The 19,214-nt window shown below is 40.7% G+C and overlaps 1 protein-coding gene across 3 annotated transcripts in view; it reads left to right on the top strand.

The window, feature by feature from the left end:
* The window catches only part of ZBTB44 (zinc finger and BTB domain containing 44), a 31,267-nt gene extending 12,462 nt beyond the window's left edge, over window positions 1–18,805 (top strand). For 2 of the 3 annotated variants that reach the window (XM_082201151.1, XM_082201152.1), the window contains exons 2-6: window positions 713–1,779; window positions 8,281–8,365; window positions 9,725–9,888; window positions 10,866–11,166; window positions 13,351–18,805. In XM_082201151.1, coding sequence (XP_082057277.1) covers window positions 762–1,779; window positions 8,281–8,365; window positions 9,725–9,888; window positions 10,866–11,166; window positions 13,351–13,633 — 1,851 coding nt within the window. In that variant the 5' untranslated portion in view covers window positions 713–761 and the 3' untranslated portion in view covers window positions 13,634–18,805. The remainder of the gene's footprint in view (window positions 1–712; window positions 1,780–8,280; window positions 8,366–9,724; window positions 9,889–10,865; window positions 11,167–13,350) is intronic. The other variant, XM_082201153.1, reaches the window with a different exon arrangement.
* Window positions 18,806–19,214: the final 409 nt, after the last annotated feature.

Here is a 19,214-nt window from a genome sequence, read left to right as displayed (position 1 = left end):
AATTCTGTGCTTTAGTTAGAAGTAAACCCTTTTGTGTTCAGGTGGGTTTAAGCCCAGGAAAGTGTACATTTCATTGCAACCTGAGTCACCAAACAAATCCTTGTCTATCACACTCTTATGAGCTGAACTATCATAGATCCTGATACCTTGGCCCTCCTTTTGCCCTGTCCAGCTCCCACTTCAGCCCTAACCCAATTATCAGTGAATGACCAAAGTGAAACCTCTCAGTTTTTTCAGAACTTGCTGTTAAGAACAATCCTTACTCTGTACTGCCAAAGTTAGTGGCCCAGCTTGGATGTACAACTAAACCATAGGCTTCTTTTCAATAAACTTCAGTAACCTCAACCTACGGATTCCAATTGCCTTCTTGCAGCCACACACAAGAAAAGAATGGGGAGCACTTGAACCTGAAGCTCAGGCAGGCTTGTTTCCATAACATATTAAACTATGGTCAGTAATTTATCCTCTCTCAACCAACAGTAATGTAGAATTTCAGCCTCATACTTTCATTTGGGGTGGGCAGCAAACTAACAGAATAGTTTCTCCTTTGTAGCAGCATAGAAATAAATTACTGACTGGGGCATTCCAATGGAGTTGGACTTGAACACATAGTGATGGCAGATTTTCTGATGAATTCCCAAGCACTGAACTTTTTTCATAGTAACTGTGAGACAGCATTAATTTCACAGTTGACTTTTTATTTATTTTCTAGGCACATTTTGATCTCTTGCATTGTGGATCCTAGCTAACATCGGAGGAAAATGGGCGTCAAAACATTTACCCACAATTCCCCTGCACACAGCCAGGAGATGCTTGGGAAGCTTAACATGCTGCGTAACGACGGACACTTCTGTGACATCACCATTCGTGTCCAAGACAAAATCTTCAGAGCACACAAGGTGGTACTGGCTGCATGCAGTGACTTCTTCCGTTCCAAGTTGGTTGGCCAAGCAGAGGATGATGGCAAAAGTGTACTTGACCTGCATCACGTGACAGTGACTGGGTTCATGCCTCTTCTGGAATATGCATACACAGCAACATTGTCTATTAATACAGAAAATATTATTGATGTCTTGGCCGCGGCCAGCTATATGCAAATGTTCAGTGTTGCTAGCACGTGTTCCGAGTTCATGAAGTCGAGCATTTTGTGGAACACTCCTAGTAGCCAGCAAGAAAAGGTGCTAGATACAGGACAGGAAAACAGTGCAAATTGCAACTTTACCTCTCGAGATGGCAGCCTTTCTCCAGTTTCCTCTGAATGCAGTGTGGTGGAAAGAACCATTCCTGTTTGCAGAGAGTCACGACGGAAACGTAAAAGCTACATAGTCATGTCGCCAGAAAGTCCACTTAAATGTAGCACTCAGACAAACTCACCACAGGTTCTGAATCCTTCAGCTTCCTATGCAGAGTCTAGAAGTCACCCTGTAGACTCTTCTTTAGCTTTTCCTTGGACTTTCCCTTTTGGAATCGACCGAAGACTTCAGTCAGAGAAGGTGAAGCAAGTAGAAAATTCTCGGACTCTAGAAGTGCCTGGTCCATCTGAAGCAGCTAGAAGAATTGCTGATTATGTGACTTGTGAGAGCACAAAGGCCAGCTCACCTCTGGTCATTGAAGAAGATGTGCGTGTTAAAGTGGAAAGGTTAAGCGATGAGGAAGTCCATGAGGAAGTATCGCAGCCTGTCAGTGCATCCCAAAGTTCTCTGAGTGATCAACAGACAGTTCCAGGAAGCGAACAAGTTCAGGAGGACCTCTTGATCAGCCCACAGTCATCATCTATAGGTACAGTCACTCTATATGTTTTGTTGTGGTTTTATTGGATATTGTTGGATACTGTGTGCAAAGGTTTCATCTTGTTATGTAAATATTTCGAATAATAGAGTGACACTTTTTTTCAAACAAGCTCTATAGGCTTTTCTATAAATGGTATCTACTAGCGCTGATTGCTTTTCATTGCTCCTCAACCATTTTGTTTGGTCTAAATAGTGTGAAGTGCCTTTGATGGGCTTTGCAACTCAGTGTTGAATCTTCTGTCTTGCAACGTAAACACCTCATTTATAGTTTGATTCTAAGCACATTTACCCAGAAGTAAATGCTTTTTGTGGGAATTTTTTATCCTCTAGAAAAGTGGGATAAAAATAAACCAGAGTAGACTCAACTAGAAGTAAATCCCATTGAGTTCTATGGGTCTTACACCATAAGTGTGCTTATGATTATGGCCTTACAGCCCTGAGGGGTGGGGGGTGACTAGTCTCTCTGACTTGATCCTTTCGGGGAGGAAATGTCTGAGCTGTCCAGTCATGCTACCTCAACTGCATTGTTGTTTTAAGGAAGCAGGAACAGTTTTCCAGTGGCACATGCCTCAACATATTTCTGTTGCTATTTTTGCATCATGCTTTGAATAGCTCTTATGTTGACATTCTATATTGGTAGCATTTCTGCTCAAATTAAATTGCTTCACCTACTAGAGCTTTTGCAGACTTTAGCAGTTGTGAATCTTCTTTGAATTGAAGGCACACAAATGTGAATGTGTTATTCATTATCTTACTAGACGCTTTATAACTAATCTGCCAGAAATGTGAGAATGTGGTTTATAAATTAATGGGGGAGACAGTGTTCTTTCCCCCTTGGCAGCTTTCCTTTAGCAAGAAGTTGGTTCACTTGACTGATGTAATCTGACCCATGCCCTTAAACACATGGAAGTGGGAGTTCAGAGAAGAAGTTGCCAGTGACATGCGATCAGTTATGAAAAATCATTACATGAAAAGCGTGGAATATAGTTTATGGCATCATTTAAAGGAAAACAGAAGCTTCAGCAGACCAAAAAAACCCCCACCTGAAATCAGCGTCAAGGGGAAACAGCAACTTGCCAGCCTAAAAGATCTGTGATCTGATCTAAAACTCTGAGGTGCTCTGGATACATATAAGCCCATAAGGGTACCAGCATCTAAAGGGTTTCTCCTGTCTGGTGTTACAGGCAGTTCTTCATGTCCCCAGAGTCTGTCCCACATTGAAATGAATGGGGAAGTCCTTGTTTATGCTGGTACTCCATTGGTACAGCAAGTAGCTGCTGTTGCAGATGGTCAAACTTTATTCAGTTTTCTTGGGAATTTGGAGACATAATCCCATACATTTGAGTGGGGGGAGGCAATACTAGCCATGGCTACTTCAAAAATCAACATGTGTCTAACTTAAGGTATGGCATGAGGCATACTTGTTTGCCTCATCTGTTTCAGTGATGAACTGTATATCAGGTGTGTACTTGAGTTTCGTTTGTTATAGTTTATTCCTGCATTGGGGGGCACCCATGGTAATGTCTGCTTTGTGACTTCTGTTCCTCGATCACTCCTTTTTTCTAACCAGTCCTGTAATATGGGATTTCAAGAAGATGCTGGTGGTCTGGGGCTTCTGTTCAAGGTTCAGGCCCTCAGGATTTTCTTCTGACGTTCTTCAGAACAGGCTCCTTGCTGGCTGCCATTAGTAACTACACAAGGCACCAGCAAACAGAATTTTCTCTGCAGGGTGGCTGTCTTTGGAGTCCTTGAAGATGAGGGGTGCAGTCCACTAGGAGGTTCACCATCTCCTATGAAATAAATACTGTTTAAGCATCTTGCATAACTTCATTTCGGTGGGTTTCTTGCTCAAGAAATAGATTGCATTTTGATTATTCTTGCTTGACTGCACTTCTCTCTGTTCCTTGCTTGAGCTTCCCCACTTCTAGAATAAAGATCATCAGAGAGAGGCAGGCAGCAGTCCTAAGAGAGCACATGTGTCAGGGGTTCAGGAGCAGAGGCGAGGGCAAGGGAGGAAACAGAGAGCGAGGGGGAGGAGGCAGAAGAAAGGATGAGTGATGACGACGACCCGAGATCTCCGAGTCTTTCCAGTGAATCAGAAGATTCACAAAAAGGAGCACCAGTGGCCAGGGCAAGGGGGGAGACTAGGGGGACACCCCAGGAAGATAGAGCCAGAGGGGACTCAGAGGGGAGCAGTTGGAGATCGGGACCAGCGTCACCGCCAGAGAGTAGGAAAGAGGAAGAGCGCCAGGGATCAAGCGCTGGCAGCTCGCAACAGGAGGGAGGGCACGAGTCAGGAGTAGCCACACCTTCATCGGGGAGCGAAGTGACGGTTAGACGGAAAGTGGAAGGTTGGGCGCGCGCGCCAAGTTCAAATGCACAGGAAGGTGGCGCAGTAGGCAGCCCGGAAAGGGAGCCAGGTCCTAAAGCCCGGCGCAAGGAGACAGGAGAGTCAGGGGGGTCAGCGTCAGAAGAATCCCGGAAGGAAGAGACCCAGGGGGGCAGAGGGACCCAGAGGAGAACTGTCAGGCGGAAAAGGTGGAGCAGGGCTAGGATATTAAGTTGGTGCGCAAGGGGCGGAGACTCAGACGGAGCTTCGCCGATCTAAGCATAAGACGTAGGGTTGCACGCAGCAGCTCAAGAATGGAGACTGTAACTCAATAAAGACTTTTATTTAACGATCGCTGGCTAGCGTGATCCTCTGTGAGCTAGGATCTGGAAGTAACCCTGACAACATGTCTCTGATACTTCTCTGATTAATCTATTTATTGATCCATAATCCACATCATGCACTGTGGTTTACCAGGGGTAGGGGGCATACAGAAATTAAATTTGTCAAATATTTTCAGTAAGATATCTTTTAAAAACACAATTTTAGAGTAGCACTGTGTCACTAAACTAAAAGTTTAAACGTACGATCATTTCCTTTTTTGGCTGTGATATTATTGTATGCTTGGCACAGAAGTAACTAGATGCCTTCTGTGACGGTGCAACGGCACTTTTTCCCCTGGCGCCGTTGGGCCCGCCCTCACTTAAATATAGTGCACCCACCTCACAGAACATCAATTCCATGAATTCCTACAAACCACCCCAGATTATCTTGTGGGGGACCTGTATGAGGGAAAACTTAATAATTTGGAGTCTCAGGCAGGATTTGATCAAATAAATAAGAAAGATTTTATTTAACAAAGGAAGTTTATGACACAAAGTGGGTAAAACATAAGATACTTCAGATTGTAATGTTATTTCACTTCAGTTCTTTCTCAGTTGTTACACAGCTGTTGCCGCTTAATACTTTGGTTCTTAAACAAGGTGGTACAGTGGTACCTTGGGTTAAATACTTAATTCGTTCCGGAGGTCCGTACTTAACCTGAAACTGTTCTTAGCCTGAAGCACCACTTTAGCTAATGGGGCCTCCAGCTGCCGCCGCACCGCCAGAGCACAATTTCTGTTCTCATCCTGAAGCAAAGTTCTTAACCTGAAGCTTAACCTATTTCTGGGTTAGCGGAGTCTGTAACCTGAAGCGTATGCAACCCGAGGTACCACTGTACTTCCTATCAGTTACACACCCCTTTGACAACCCTACTCCTGAGGTACTCCAAGTAACAGACCCAAAGGGATCACTACACCCCTCTTAACTGGTTTGGGAGTCTTCTCTTTTTGTAGAAGAATCTCTCCCCTCCTGACCTAAGTGAGACCTAAGTAAACTGTATTTTTCCAGCTTTTACTTCTCCTGGCTCAGCCTCAGCCTCCCAGTTAATTCCTGGCCTATTACTCTTACAGGACACCACACAATGTCCTTCACACTAAGTGCAGAGACTCCTTTCTCTAGCTTTTGATATATTCCTCAGAGTGGATGTTTCTACCCAGAACCAACTCACTCTCCTCTCCCTACCTGTCTCCCAACCTCCAACCTGTTTCTCCAAAACCTTTTCAACTCCCTCTCCTGGAACCCCAGCCAGTCGGAAGCTGCCGTTCATTAACCATTTGCTGGCAGGGAAAAAAGAAAAAGAAAACACTGCCCAGCAAAATCAAACTTTTCCATCACACCTTCCTGACCAGCATTTGCAGGAACATTCATATAAATCTGTATCTTACATCTTTACTGGAGACTACTGCACGCCACAGTTGTTCTGTAAATACCAATATTGCTTTGCTTATTTGGGGGGAATTAGCAGAAACCAATAGATGTCAATATTATCTTGCCTGCCTTGGGGAAAGAGCAAGAGGCACTCAATTTATTAAGATTAGAATATTTATACAAAATAACTGGCAGTGAGTATAATGGCCTTGAAGCTTTAAACACAGCCGATACAGTGTTACAGAATGGGAACGATCATTGGTTTAATGCAAAACAAAACATAGGCCACCCTAGCCAACTTTGCCTTGGCCATAAGCTTAATTAATAGTATTGAGATAGCAAAGGAAGGCTAAAGGTTGGGGATTTGCCTTTATATTGAGGTTTGAGGCAGACATTTAGAAACCCAGCTGAACTGTGTGTATTTTTCATAGCTGGTTTATAGGAAGGAAGGCAATATGAGGAAAGATTTTGCAGAGTTCAGAGAAAAGGAGAAGGAAACAATATTGGGGACCTCGTTTCCTGATCCATTTAAGTAGATCCGGGTGCATAATCAGACTTAACACAGACATATCCCTCACTGGATTGAGAATTGTAGACATAATTCTGCTATGTATCAAAGTGAAGATACAGTCTTATCTGCCCTGTATCGTTTCGGATGGCATGAACATTTTATTGTGTATTTGAAAGGTAATCCCCATCCACATTATTGTGCAACTTACTGCATATGTTTATTTTATTTGCATGTGATTAGAGCTGGAAGGCGGCCATTAGCAGCATCTGCCAGATTTTTCATTTATAATTGTGAAGTTGACTACAGAGATAATCTGTGCTGCCTAATAGTTTCGATTTTGTTTAATAAATGGATTTAAAAATCAAGCAAATGTCTACATACATGCAGACATTTTCAATATATAAAGTACATACTGTACAGTGGACCCTCCGGATACGAACTTGATTCGTCCCGGGGGTCCGTACTTACCCTGAAAAGTCCAGAGGCACCACTTCTGCACATGCGCACGGCACAATAGTGTGCTACTGCACATGTGCACGGGGCAAAACCCAAAAGTATAAACTTCTGGGTTTGCCGCGTTCGTAACTCTAAATTACGTTACCCGAAGGTAACATGACCTGAGATACCACTGTGTAATTAACATTTATATTATTTTTATTTGTTTATGCCTTCAGCCTAGAGCTTGCTCTATGAATCTGCTGTTTTATATAATCACAGTCTGAATAAGTGGTTAAAACTATGCTAAGTATATGAATGTACAAAGCCATTGTTTTTATTTTCTTAAGTCACAATTCTTAGCATAATTTAACAATAGATCTTCACTTAGAGATCTTGTACCATTTAAATGGCTTTGTAGACTTAAGTGCTGACTAAGAAATAATCCCCACAGAGTTTGATGGGCCTTCCTGGTATTTTTAGGATCACAGCCTCAGATTAATAATGAGCCAGCCAGGAACTGACGCTTTAAGAATGGTGGACAAGGTCTGGCGAAGAAAAGTAGGCATACACAATTTATCAAACTCAGTAATCAATGTCTAAGCATCATCTTTCCAAAGCCACACTTGCTGTCAACAGTGATGTTCTCCAAGAAGTGTTTTCCGTAAAAGAACATTAAATTACATAATCTCTAATACGATTTAATAAAATAGCTGTTCCTTTTTTCTGTTTTGAATATTTATGATATGCTACAATTATGATTTGGGAGATACAAAGAATTAAATGTAGACTGAGTAAAACAAGTATTTGCATTTGTGCATAGTAGTGTTCTAAACTTACTGCATAGAAAACAGGTCATTGTGTTTAGGTTGCTTGGGAGCGTATTGTGCACACAACAAATCATGTTTGGGGGGCCACAGAAGAGGGAGCTTGTGAGAAAAAGATGTGAACTTCAGAGGCTACTTTTTAGTTGGGCACTTGGTCTCTGCCTCTTTCTGCATGCATTGCACCATTTAACATGTCAGTTTGATATCCCTCTCAAGGTATTTTCTACTTAAATCTGAGTTGATAGATTAATTTACAGCTAAATAAAAAGTATTTTTTTTTCAGAAAAATACTTTTAACTTACTCTCTCTCTACAAGTAGGTCCAAAATAAAAGCAAGATAGAAAGCTTAATACAAGTCCAACCATATCAGTACCTAGGGCAAATAAAAATAACAGAACGTGGTTAGGTAGTTCCCAGACCCATGGGCCCTAAATCAAACAGATTGTGATTTTAGTCAGTTATTTTGAGACACACATTCTTATTATTGAACTATTTATTAAGCCATCCTTGCGATCATTGGCTTTTGAAATGTGTAATCGAAGTAGTAAAGTTCTTACGGAGCTGATTATATATCTTGGTGCATACATGCTTCCATTAAACTGAAGATTAATGTGTGTTGTTTCTTTAACTGCCTAGGTTCAATAGATGAAGGGGTCACTGAGGGATTGCCAACACTCCAGAGTACCTCTGGTGGTAACGTTCATGCAGATGATGATGACCGGTACGTACACACACAGTGTGAGAAGTGTTCTGCAGGGCCTAGGATGCTGTGAGACTGCACACATGTATGCAATTTCTGTGCAGAGTAAGATACAGTTCATATCTAATGGATCACATGATTTAGAAAGGCTGTAAATGTTAGTGCTTGATTATGTGCTGAAATGGTTCTGAGGTTGAGATTTTAACTAAAGAAGAGCGGAGGGGCATTGTTATTATTTATTGTATTATTATTATTACTATTTGTATCCTGCCTCTTCTCCAGACTGGGACATAAGGCAGCTTACAGAATTTAAAACAACACAGATAAAATACAAAAAGCTAAAAACATATAAAAGATAATTGTTAAAAAGTTATTAAACTATAATAGAATTAAAGCCATATTAAAATAACAAATTTATTAAAATAAAGATAATAAAAACAGCACAGCACTGTTAAAATCCTTTCCTTTAAGGAAAAAAAAGTTTCCAAAAGCCTTCCAGAATAAAACAGCCAGTGTGGTAGTAGTTTTGGACCCGGAAGGTCAAATTTCTTTTAGTCAGAAAGCTTGCTGGGTAACCTTGGATCAGTCACCTATTTTCAGCCTAACCTAACTCCCTTGTTACACCATGGAGGAAAGGTGATTGAATACCAAAGTCATAACCAATTGCATTCACTAAATACCATTTTCATTGTATCAACAGTTCTTAAGCCAATCTTCAACCTTGGTTGAGGCTGGCAGGAAAACCTTGAGCTGGGGTATGGGGAAGGAGTGTGCAGTCTCAGAACTATCAGTCTCTTATTGTATAATCGTCTGCTTTTGGTTTTATTTGGTAGTTTATTTTATTTTGTGTTTTTATTTATTTTGTACTGCATTGATTCTATATAAAATCAGTGGGTACAAATTCATAAATAATTTTAACAGCATGGTGAGGTAAGTCACTGCTGTTGTGACTTGTACAAGGCCACCCGAGCAATTCAGATGAGAGGTGGAATTTAAGCCTGGTTTTTGGTCCAGACACTGCAGCCTCACTCTTGATTTTACTAGCCCATCACAAATGTAACCAGTTTTCTGAAAGGCTTACTTTAGGAATGATTCAGTTGTAAATTCACTGTGACAGTATTTTAATGCAAATTATTCATTTTCATGCATTGACTACCAGCATGCTGTTCATCAGTTTCCATAAGAATTCCACTGCAACCAAAACAGTCTTTTAGGAGATTGAGGGATTCAATACTGTTTAGCAGAATGAACTTCAGTTTTGCTACTGAATTTGTTGTTGAGGTTTTGTTGTTGTTTTTATATACATTCATATTTGCGTTTAGGTATTTCACATTTTTCTCCTTGATCTCCCTCTAAAAGAGTGATTGCTTGCCTCTTCAGATTGGAGAATGTCCAGTATCCTTACCAGCTCTATATTGCTCCTTCAACCAGTAGCACAGAGAGACCCAGCCCAAATGGCCCTGATAGACCTTTTCAGTGTCCCACCTGTGGTGTTCGATTCACCCGTATTCAGAACTTAAAACAGCACATGCTCATCCACTCAGGTAAGGACCTTCCACATTGTGCTTCTGAAATGCATTGTTTGATCGCAACCCCCATGTGACTTAAAGAGCATGCAACATATTTTTTCACTCAGCAGCCATATCCTTGCTGGTGCTGGGCCTTAAAAATATTAATAATATTAATAATAAATAACAATAGCTAGGCTATTGTTCTTCCACATTGGAGCCTTATAGCTAGGAGTTCAAAGCCTTCCTAGGAAAAATAAATTAAAATGATGCACAGAGATGCTTTCATAAGGGTTTGGAGCTGTGTAAAGCAATAAAACTGAACAACACAATCCTCTGCATGTCAACTCAGAAGTTCCACTGCATGGGGTTCAATTAAGTTGTTGAGTGCGCAGAACAAGGTCTGCTTATGCAACAGGACATCTCCCATGTCCTCCTGTGCCCCTTAAATCTACTCTAGGGGGTTCAGGGAACAGGTTTAGGAGATATGCAGAGGGAAGAAGTGATCGGAACTTGTTCCCTCTGCACATACCACACATGGAGTTCAGTAGGACTTGCTCCTAGCTGGTGTGCATAGGATTGCAACTTAGGAGTGCATTTTCAGTCAACCTGTATAATCAAGAGCAGAGAGGAAAGACTGCTTAGTCTTAACATCTGTCTACCATGAGGAGAAGAGTGCAAAGAATGTTGCACTGTGGCCGACCAAAAGCATTCTTGCAAGCATAACAAAATTACCAAGCATGTGATCCAGGCATTATTGCTCCAACACTACATCAGATTTAAGTTATCTATCCTGCAGCTGATTGATATCTAATTGAAAGATTCATATTCCCAGCTTTTTGAAAAACCACTGCTGTTACTTTCAGCCTTTGGCAGCTCTTAAAAGCTTCAGAAAGCAGTTTCCGTGTTAATAGGTAGAAGCTTCTGCCCTTACAGTCTGTGAAGAATGGAGTTTGCCCCTCATTGGCTTAAGTTGGGGAGAGTCAATTTCCTTCTTCTCTGTCTTCCCACAGGCATTAAACCATTTCAGTGTGACCGTTGTGGGAAAAAGTTCACCCGGGCTTATTCGCTAAAGATGCATCGCCTGAAGCACGAAGGTAAACGCTGTTTCCGGTGCCAGATATGTAGTGCCACTTTCACTTCCTTCGGGGAATATAAACACCACATGCGGGTTTCCCGGCACATTATCCGCAAGCCTCGGATTTACGAGTGCAAAACATGTGGCGCCATGTTCACCAACTCTGGAAATTTAATCGTTCATCTGAGGAGTCTGAACCATGAAGCGTCAGAGCTAGCAAACTACTTCCAGAGCAGGTGAGGTGCACCGCAAAAAACCTATCAGGGAAACATGCCTTTTTTTTATTCCTGAACCATCTCTTCCTGTGTTTGGGGCAGCCTGTAGTATCTTTTCCCACCGGGTTGCCAGTTTATTGCAATCCAGTGGGCTACTGCATCCTTGTCACCAATAATCTCTATTCTGCTTTTGGGGTTGTAAAAAACTGTATATATTCTATATATCACATAATCAGGGCAGCATGTTGCCTTTAGACTGCCTCATATTAATAGTCCCCTCGGTTTACTGACCAGGAGTATCCATGAGGATGTTAGCAGTGTTGAATAGGATATTCCCATCTTCTTGCCTTTGTTTTCATAACTTCTTTAACGGCTGCATCCAAATGAAACAAATTACCCTTTATGTGGCTGATCTGGTTTGCAATGTCTAGTTATGTTTCAATACTACTTTTTGACAGGGAATTAATTTCAGCTGACGTGAAATGGATAGCCCTCCCAGTTTCAGAAAGGAAGGGCACCAACCAAAGTTGATTACGCCAGATGTTTAGCAAATACTTAAATAAATCTCCCATTGAAAATAATTGAATTGATACGGCTTTATACTGACTGGCTTGTACTTGGTAGGGCACCCTTTAAAGCCTACCACACAAAAATGTTTGTAACAACCCTTTATTATTTACTTCTAATATCAGTTTTCTCTAATTTGTAATTGACCACAAAACAGTAAACTTAAGGAACCTTTAGTTTCAAAACTTTTTTTTTTATGTATGCCATTTTGGTTTTTGATTTTGTCACAGATCAAAATGCTGGTATGTATTTTTGTTTAACATTTGTTTTCTCAGACCTTTTTATGATTAGTTTTCTTGGGTAGCAGATACATTTCAGTGTCTCTTTAAGTTTCCCACTCCCACTTCAAAAAAATTGAATTGCCCAAACCTCTGAATATTATTTTTAAATTTTGAAATCCTAGTCCAACAAAAATATTTTTCATTGGGTTTCACCCATTAAGGTTTATCCACACTTACCTTTTGCCCTACTGTTTTCAGGCAGAAGCCTGTGCTTTAATGTTTTGTTTTGTTTGCCCCGAGCTTTCCCCATGAAAACCTGCTCTTTAAAGCTGAATCGGAGCAAACGTCAGTTCATGTGTTCTGCAGATTTTCAACACTATGAAAAGCGAGTTTTCATGGGAAAACTCCAGAGTAAAAATAGGGTGCTCATACATGGAGCTTTAAATCATGCCTGGAAAAAGCGGAGGAAAATTAAGTGTCGATAACCCCTGACTTTGCAATACAAGACCACCCAGTGTCATGGGAGAGTGAAACAATCAGGTTGAGAACTGAGGGTTTCATGCCCACCATGGCTTTTTCCTTGGCAAAATTCTCCACAACCGCCTTTTCCCCATGTTGCAGCTTCCCCCAGAGTAGAGGCAGCTAGTGTGGTGCCCTCCAGATGTTATGGTTTACAACTCCCATCATCCTCAACTCATGGCCATTGGCCCCAGAGCAGCTAGCTTAGTATGGGGCTATCTCTGCCAGGGGCAAGGGTGGGGTGAATACGATTCATGGGCATGATACTTGTTTTGTTTTCTATATTCTTTTATTTAGGTCTGCTTCCTTACTGATTCCTCTTTTTTCAAAGCAGACAAACACTAAATCTTTCCCCATCTTTTTGGGTCATGATTGCACTTTGATTGTACTGTGTGTTTTTCATATGTCTTTATGGGTGGCCAGGTTTGAACCTATGCCCAGATAATGAAATTACCACCAGGGAGTGGGGAGTGGAATACAAAATAGACCTTCTGCTGTAGTTTTGTATGATATCACTGCAATTTGGGGGCAGTTCACAAGTTTCAGCTTACATGCAGAAAGCTTGTGGGATTGCTGCATGTTGGAATTCTCCATGCTAGCACAGACATTTGAAAAGAAAGCTTTGTGGTAGCATGAAGACAATAACCATGCTAGAGTCACGAGACAAGCTGTTCTAAAGGAGTGACCTAGCATGTTATATAACACAGGTGTCACACAGCACCTTTGAAAGGCATATGAGAGCCATAATAGAGATTTAGTTCTTAATGGCAGCTTTTCCTGAGGCCATGCTGTGAAGTTAGCTTTATTGTTGCCTTACGACATGCTGTAGCTAGCAGAAGCATGTTGAATGTTTCACTAACAAGTAACTGTCTCTCTTAACCTTTGACCTCCCTTCTAGTGATTTCCTAGTACCGGACTACTTAAACCAAGAACAGGAAGAGACCCTTGGCCAGTATGAGCTAGGAGAGCATGGATTTGAAAGCAGCTCCTCTGTCCAAATGCCTGTCATTTCACAGGTTTCATCAACTCAGAATTGTGAAAGCACTTTCCCCTTGGGGCCTCTGGGTGGGTTGGCAGAAAAGGAAGAAGACATGCCAGAGCAGCCAAAGACGACTGCAAGTGCCGACGTGAGCCGGGATGACCCTCCGAAACCAGGGCTCTCGTCTATCACTATTGAATAAGTCTGCAGTTTGGTTTCATTTTTGTCTTTTTGGAAAGTGCCTGTGTTTGGTCTTGTACATTTTAATTTAATTTTCAGAAAAGGAGGGGGCGAGAATGTACCCCTTTTTAATTTTGTAAGCTATGCTGTTAAAACCATAAACTGCAAAAGATATTACACTATTCTTCACAGCCAAACGCGCACTTCTGTGGAAACATTTTAAGACTGAAATGCACAGTAAGGTTCTATCAGAACATCACATGCACTTCTAAAGGAAAGCTAAGCACACTCAAACTACATTTGTGGTTTCTCATTCTGCAGTTTAGACCTAATTGTTAATGGATTGCTTCGCTCACCCCATTTTTGCAGGATTTCTGGTGCAGGAAGAAAAATTAATGGTGCTTAAAATGATGAGTTTTGAGTACACACACACACACACACACACACACACAAAAGTATGGAAGAGAAAAAATTGCCTGCGTTGGTAGACCTTCATGTATTGTTTAGAAGGAATAATTTCGGTCTGTGCTTTTCTTTAAGGCATGCTTACTATACTGTTTCTAAAGCTTACAAGACCTCTGTTTTTAGAAGCGGATGATTGATTGGCTTTGGCAAAGCAAAGGGGAACATGCCTAGGTATGCTCACCTCTGACATGCCACTCCTTTTTAGAAACTGTTCATGCAGATGGCCTTATCTGGATTTCATTCTCCGAAGTGGTACATAAAAAACTCTGTAGTCAAGAAGTCCTAGTTGCATTTACATCATGGAGTAGTATGAATACATGACAAGGAGAGAGTTTACAAAAGGCAAAAGAGCTTTTGTGCATTGATGTACTCTTTTGCAGTTACACATCTATGTATGCACTTAGGTTTTATTATACTGGTTTTAGATAATGCAAGCAATTTATTTTCTTTTAGAGGCCAAGTTTCTAACCCAACAGGGGTTGTTTACAGAAGGCCTATTAGCAATGATAAAATCTTCCTGTTTTAAAACATTTTTATACCCTTGCCAAGCTGGTTTCATAAAAGCCATTACTCTGGCTACATACACAGATCCAGCAAGCAATAATCAGAAAGACTTGCCATTTCATTTCTCCCTGCAAAGTTTATAAAAGGTTGTAAACACATGATAGGGCATTTTCAGGCCGGCAGTTTTTGGGTTTTTTGCCAACATCTTCTGTCGTTGGTAAGGCTTGGAAATTTAATTTGGACTACATTTTTTAAACTGTCTTTTTCGTTTGTTTGGTTTTGAGTATCCTGACACATCGAAGCTTCACAATTCACCAAATGTTTTTTTAAGTGAAATTTATCTGAGGGAGGTACCAATGAAATGAATTTCACATTATCACCAAACTAAGAACAATTTTTTTAAAGTGGGGGGCTGATAGGGAAAAAAATAATTGAGTCACTGCAGAGGTTAATTAGCAGGGCTGATACTTTATGCAGCAATAGTTGGAAATCATAGTTTTGAAGAAATTTGATGTTCTACTAATACAAAAAACTAAGGAGGCATCTCTTTGTACGAGTGTTCTGTTAAATAGATTTAGGTTTTTCTTCCCATGATTTTCAAATAGAATAAAAAAATCACACTTCCACTATTTTCAGCAGAAGATGAGGCTCTGTCCCTCTTCTCAGGTTGAACCTGTATGAAGTACGACAGTTCCATCATATAACAAAAATCAGCAAAAGAGAATCGTTTGTACCGCAGTTTTAATTATTCCTCTGGATGCATTAGACTGTCCATTTATTTTATCCCGTAAATGCAGGATGAAACTGACTTGAAGTAGCAAATTCCAATAGGTAAATGTTTTGTTTTGTCTTGTCACAAATCATATTAAGGCAACGAGTCTAAATGATGCAGGAAGCACATCGGTTGCATGCAAATTCATTACCTGGCAGACCATCCAGCAGGTGTGCTTTGCAGTTGTTTAACCTCTTTTCCAGAGGATGGAGGGGGGGTCTGCCTACACAGTACATCTTATCTCTATAAGGTCAGTTATGAGTCATAATTTGCAAGTGCAAATTGCACATTTGATATGTGCAAATGTAGAGCAGGTGATCTACATTTAGGAGATGTGAAACTTCATATCAGAAGTAGTACTAAGGAAAACACTAAATGAAGATATTCATAAAAAGTGTGTTCAACCTCAAGTTTATTCTTTCATAAGTAAAATTGAGCATAGTTACTGTTTATGTGAATTACGGGCTACTGTGTTGTGTCACAGTACAAAAAACCCATACCTTGTTGTATTTATTCAGTATTTTTAAATCCCAGCCCAGTAAAGGATCAGTTGAAAGTTCTCTCTTCCACAGAAAGAAACATTTTTGTAATACATAAATGTTTCCTGGTGAAGGAATACCCCCCTCTCCTTTGAGCTACCTATCTGTGAAAAAGAGTCCTTGTTTTTGTACCTTGACATTTGGAAATGTTAACTTGCTGAGTCAGATGTCTGTTAGAAGCATTTAAAATGCAATCGCGTAGGTGAATTTGGGGTCTTACCCATGTTTAACTTGAAAACATAACCCCACTTATTTAAATTAAACTTTACTTCCAATTAAAGTGTGCCTAGTTTAAATAAGCTATATGCATAGCATATTTTATATCGGGGGTTGCAAACAGTCAGCCCCATGGGGTATTTATAGGCTTCTTGAAAGTTTGGCCAGTGCTGTGGAGAAATAATTTCCTCCTTCCTCCTGCAGCATCAGTCTCTTTACCCAAGAGTGACTGGTCTTCATCTACCCATCCCAACCTGGGCTCTCAAAGAGAATAACCCCAGGTTGCTTCCACAGTCTTCTATTTCAAAGAGCTTCAGTGAACTAATCTAAAAGCCACCAGCTGGATGTACAACCCTTCTTAAGGCTTCATAACCTTTGCCCATCCCTGTTTTAAATCCCACTGAGCCTGCGTCTTTTCCATCTTTTCCAAGGCACCATCATAAGAATTGCACTGGGGGAGCTCAATGATGTTTCCAACCCAAGATAATAAAATTGAGTTTCTTTGGTGATGCTTTTGTAGTGTTGGGATTTACAGTTAACCATCCTAAGTTATTCTAGCAGTCGTTCAGTGAGACCTACACATTTGATGTAGCACTCAAAGAATCTGGATATACTGTACAGCCTTTCCATGATTTGTGTGTGAGAGAGATTTATAGGAAAAGTGTCTGTTATCATACAGAATTTGGAAAGGGCACAGGTGGGAGTTAGGATCTACACCTGACATTTTCCTCATCTCTCAGAAGTTGCACACTAGTGAGGCTGGTTTCAATGTGCCAACAGGTGATACCAACAAACACCTATGAAGAGGGTATGTGTACGTGGGAAATGAAACCATGTTCCCCCAAAGCGCAACATGGAATGTCAGTTTCATATAGCAAACCTCTTGTCACCAGCTTAGGGCTCATTTTGCCTTTTATGCATCTTTTGGAAGACCGTTCAGCCTCTTCTCAGACTGACCAATTTTTTTGCTCCCCATTCTAACACAGAACATGGTATCTGTGTCCTTAGTTCTAGTTTTGGCACTTATCCTTAGTCTGAAAAGTGTAAATGTGAAAGAGTGTTGTTTTTAAGCAACCAGTGCCAGTGTAGCAAAATATATGAATATATATATATTATATTTTATAAAATGAAAGTCCCTAGGCCCCAGTTCCCAAAAGAGATTAAAACTGTATTTTTTTAACAATGCATTTGCAAATTTTAAAATAGTGGCTTTGGTCAGATTTTTGGGGGGGAGGGATTGTTACTAATTTTTCTTCACCAGCCTTAAGGTAGAAGATGGCAGAGGGTTAGATCCTGTTCCTCTGCCTTTTTCTTAAAAGTCTGCAGAGCACAGTGCACCAGGAATGGTTTGGATGAGGATCACTATAACAGAGGCAATTTTTGCTCCTTAGTTGCCTTTCTGCAGAAAATAAAGGCTTGCTTTTCTTATCCCAGAAACAAACAGAACAAACAAAAACGTTAACAGTCATTGCCCTAAGTTTCTTTAGGAACAAGTGTTTCCTGCTTGGATTCAGGGGTAAACTCTGCCATTCAAGGCTTTCGGGGGTCACATTTGGCTGGGAAGCGGAGTAATATTAGAAATAAATAAATACTAGAGCTCATCATAGAATAAAAGCTGGTAATTTTAAAAAGAAATGATGCAAATATTTTTAAATGCAAGATAACTGGTTTTAAAGCTCTGTGGTGTGTTGTTGTTTTTATTTTAATTTCTCTGTGTGGTATCAAGAGTACTTCAGCGGGTCTCGTGAATCTCTCCCAGGGGCCTGGCCACCTCGATGATGCTCTCCAGCAGCACTCTTGTGACCTCCTTTCTGGACGGGGTTAGAGAGACCTCAGAAGGGTGGTGCAGTTTGGTTTGGTTTGGTTTCGGCTGCCCGCATGCTGACAGCTTTATTCTGACTTCCACCCCACCCCCCAACGGAAGCTGGAGAGTGCTTCCAGGCCCCACTTTTGCAGTGCTGTCTTGTCTCTGGGCCTTTGTAGAATCCTTAAAGGGGATGGGAGTAAAGATGGATCTGGGAATGTGAACTGAACTCTCAAGGGGCTCCCCAGCCACTGTGTGTGTGACTCCCTCCCCTTTCTAACTGTGCCAGTCTTCAGTCACCAGCTGCCCATCTCATACAGCTTTTCTCGTCCGTGCCGACCACAGCTAGGCTACTTGGCATGTTTATTGAACTTAATGGAGAAAAAAAATGTTTTTTGGGTTTGGTTTTATTTTTAATGTTGAAATACACTTTGCATTTTATATACTATATCTGGCTATTAGTATTTTTCAGGAACCCATAGTTCTTGGTGGCTATATATATATTTTTGTGACTTTTTGTAAACTAAAGTGCCGTTTCACTGTTACAATCATTTTTAGAGTTCTTGTAATCAATGTGAATATCATGGTTTTTTCAAAATCTGTTCTGAGCCTTGTAGTGTTCGCTTTTGTGATTCTCTGTGTGATGTATATATTCTGTATAGTTACCTTGTACTGAAATATTAGCTTGTTTGATATAAGAAGAATATGTATTGGGTACCTTTTTTGCTAGCCTGGTTGTTTAATCTTTAAAAAAAAAGTTCAAAAACAAAAAAAATCTCCAGACTGGTCCCATTAATAAGTCAAAATTGAGAGGGAAGAAAAACTAGTTTTGAGTGTATTTGGATAGAAACATGATAAGATTTTTCATTAAAATATTAATGTTTTATGGAGTAAGCACCTACTTTTGTGTTGTTATTTCTCCATGCCTGTGTGCATGTGATTTTCAGACACCAGGCGGGATCCAAAGGGCACATTGGCCTTATCGTTTATAAGTGAAATGCTTCCCATGCTCATGAGGAACTTTCTGCGCACATGGATGAAGGCCAACTTGCAGTCCCGTAGACTGAGTGCTGTAATAGAGAGACTGTCTGGAATGTAAACTACCATCCTAGCTGTGCAAGCTTTCAGGGTGAACAGGAGGTGAAATCATATAGCTAAGGCCTATTTTAAGAACCAAAGTGAGTCATCCTGTACTGGGTTTCATGCATCCTACGCTATCTATGACCTGATACCCTTGCAAACGGGTTTGCAGCCAGTAGAACACAATAAGTTGTGCTCAGTTCCTGGACTAGATGGGCCCCTG

This window comes from Podarcis vaucheri, assembly GCF_965113315.1.
Source record: "Podarcis vaucheri genome assembly, chromosome: 15".
NCBI classification, from domain to species: domain Eukaryota; kingdom Metazoa; phylum Chordata; class Lepidosauria; order Squamata; family Lacertidae; genus Podarcis; species Podarcis vaucheri.
The sequence above is the reverse complement of the archived record's forward strand: the minus strand, read 5'-3'. Positions and strand labels throughout refer to the sequence as shown.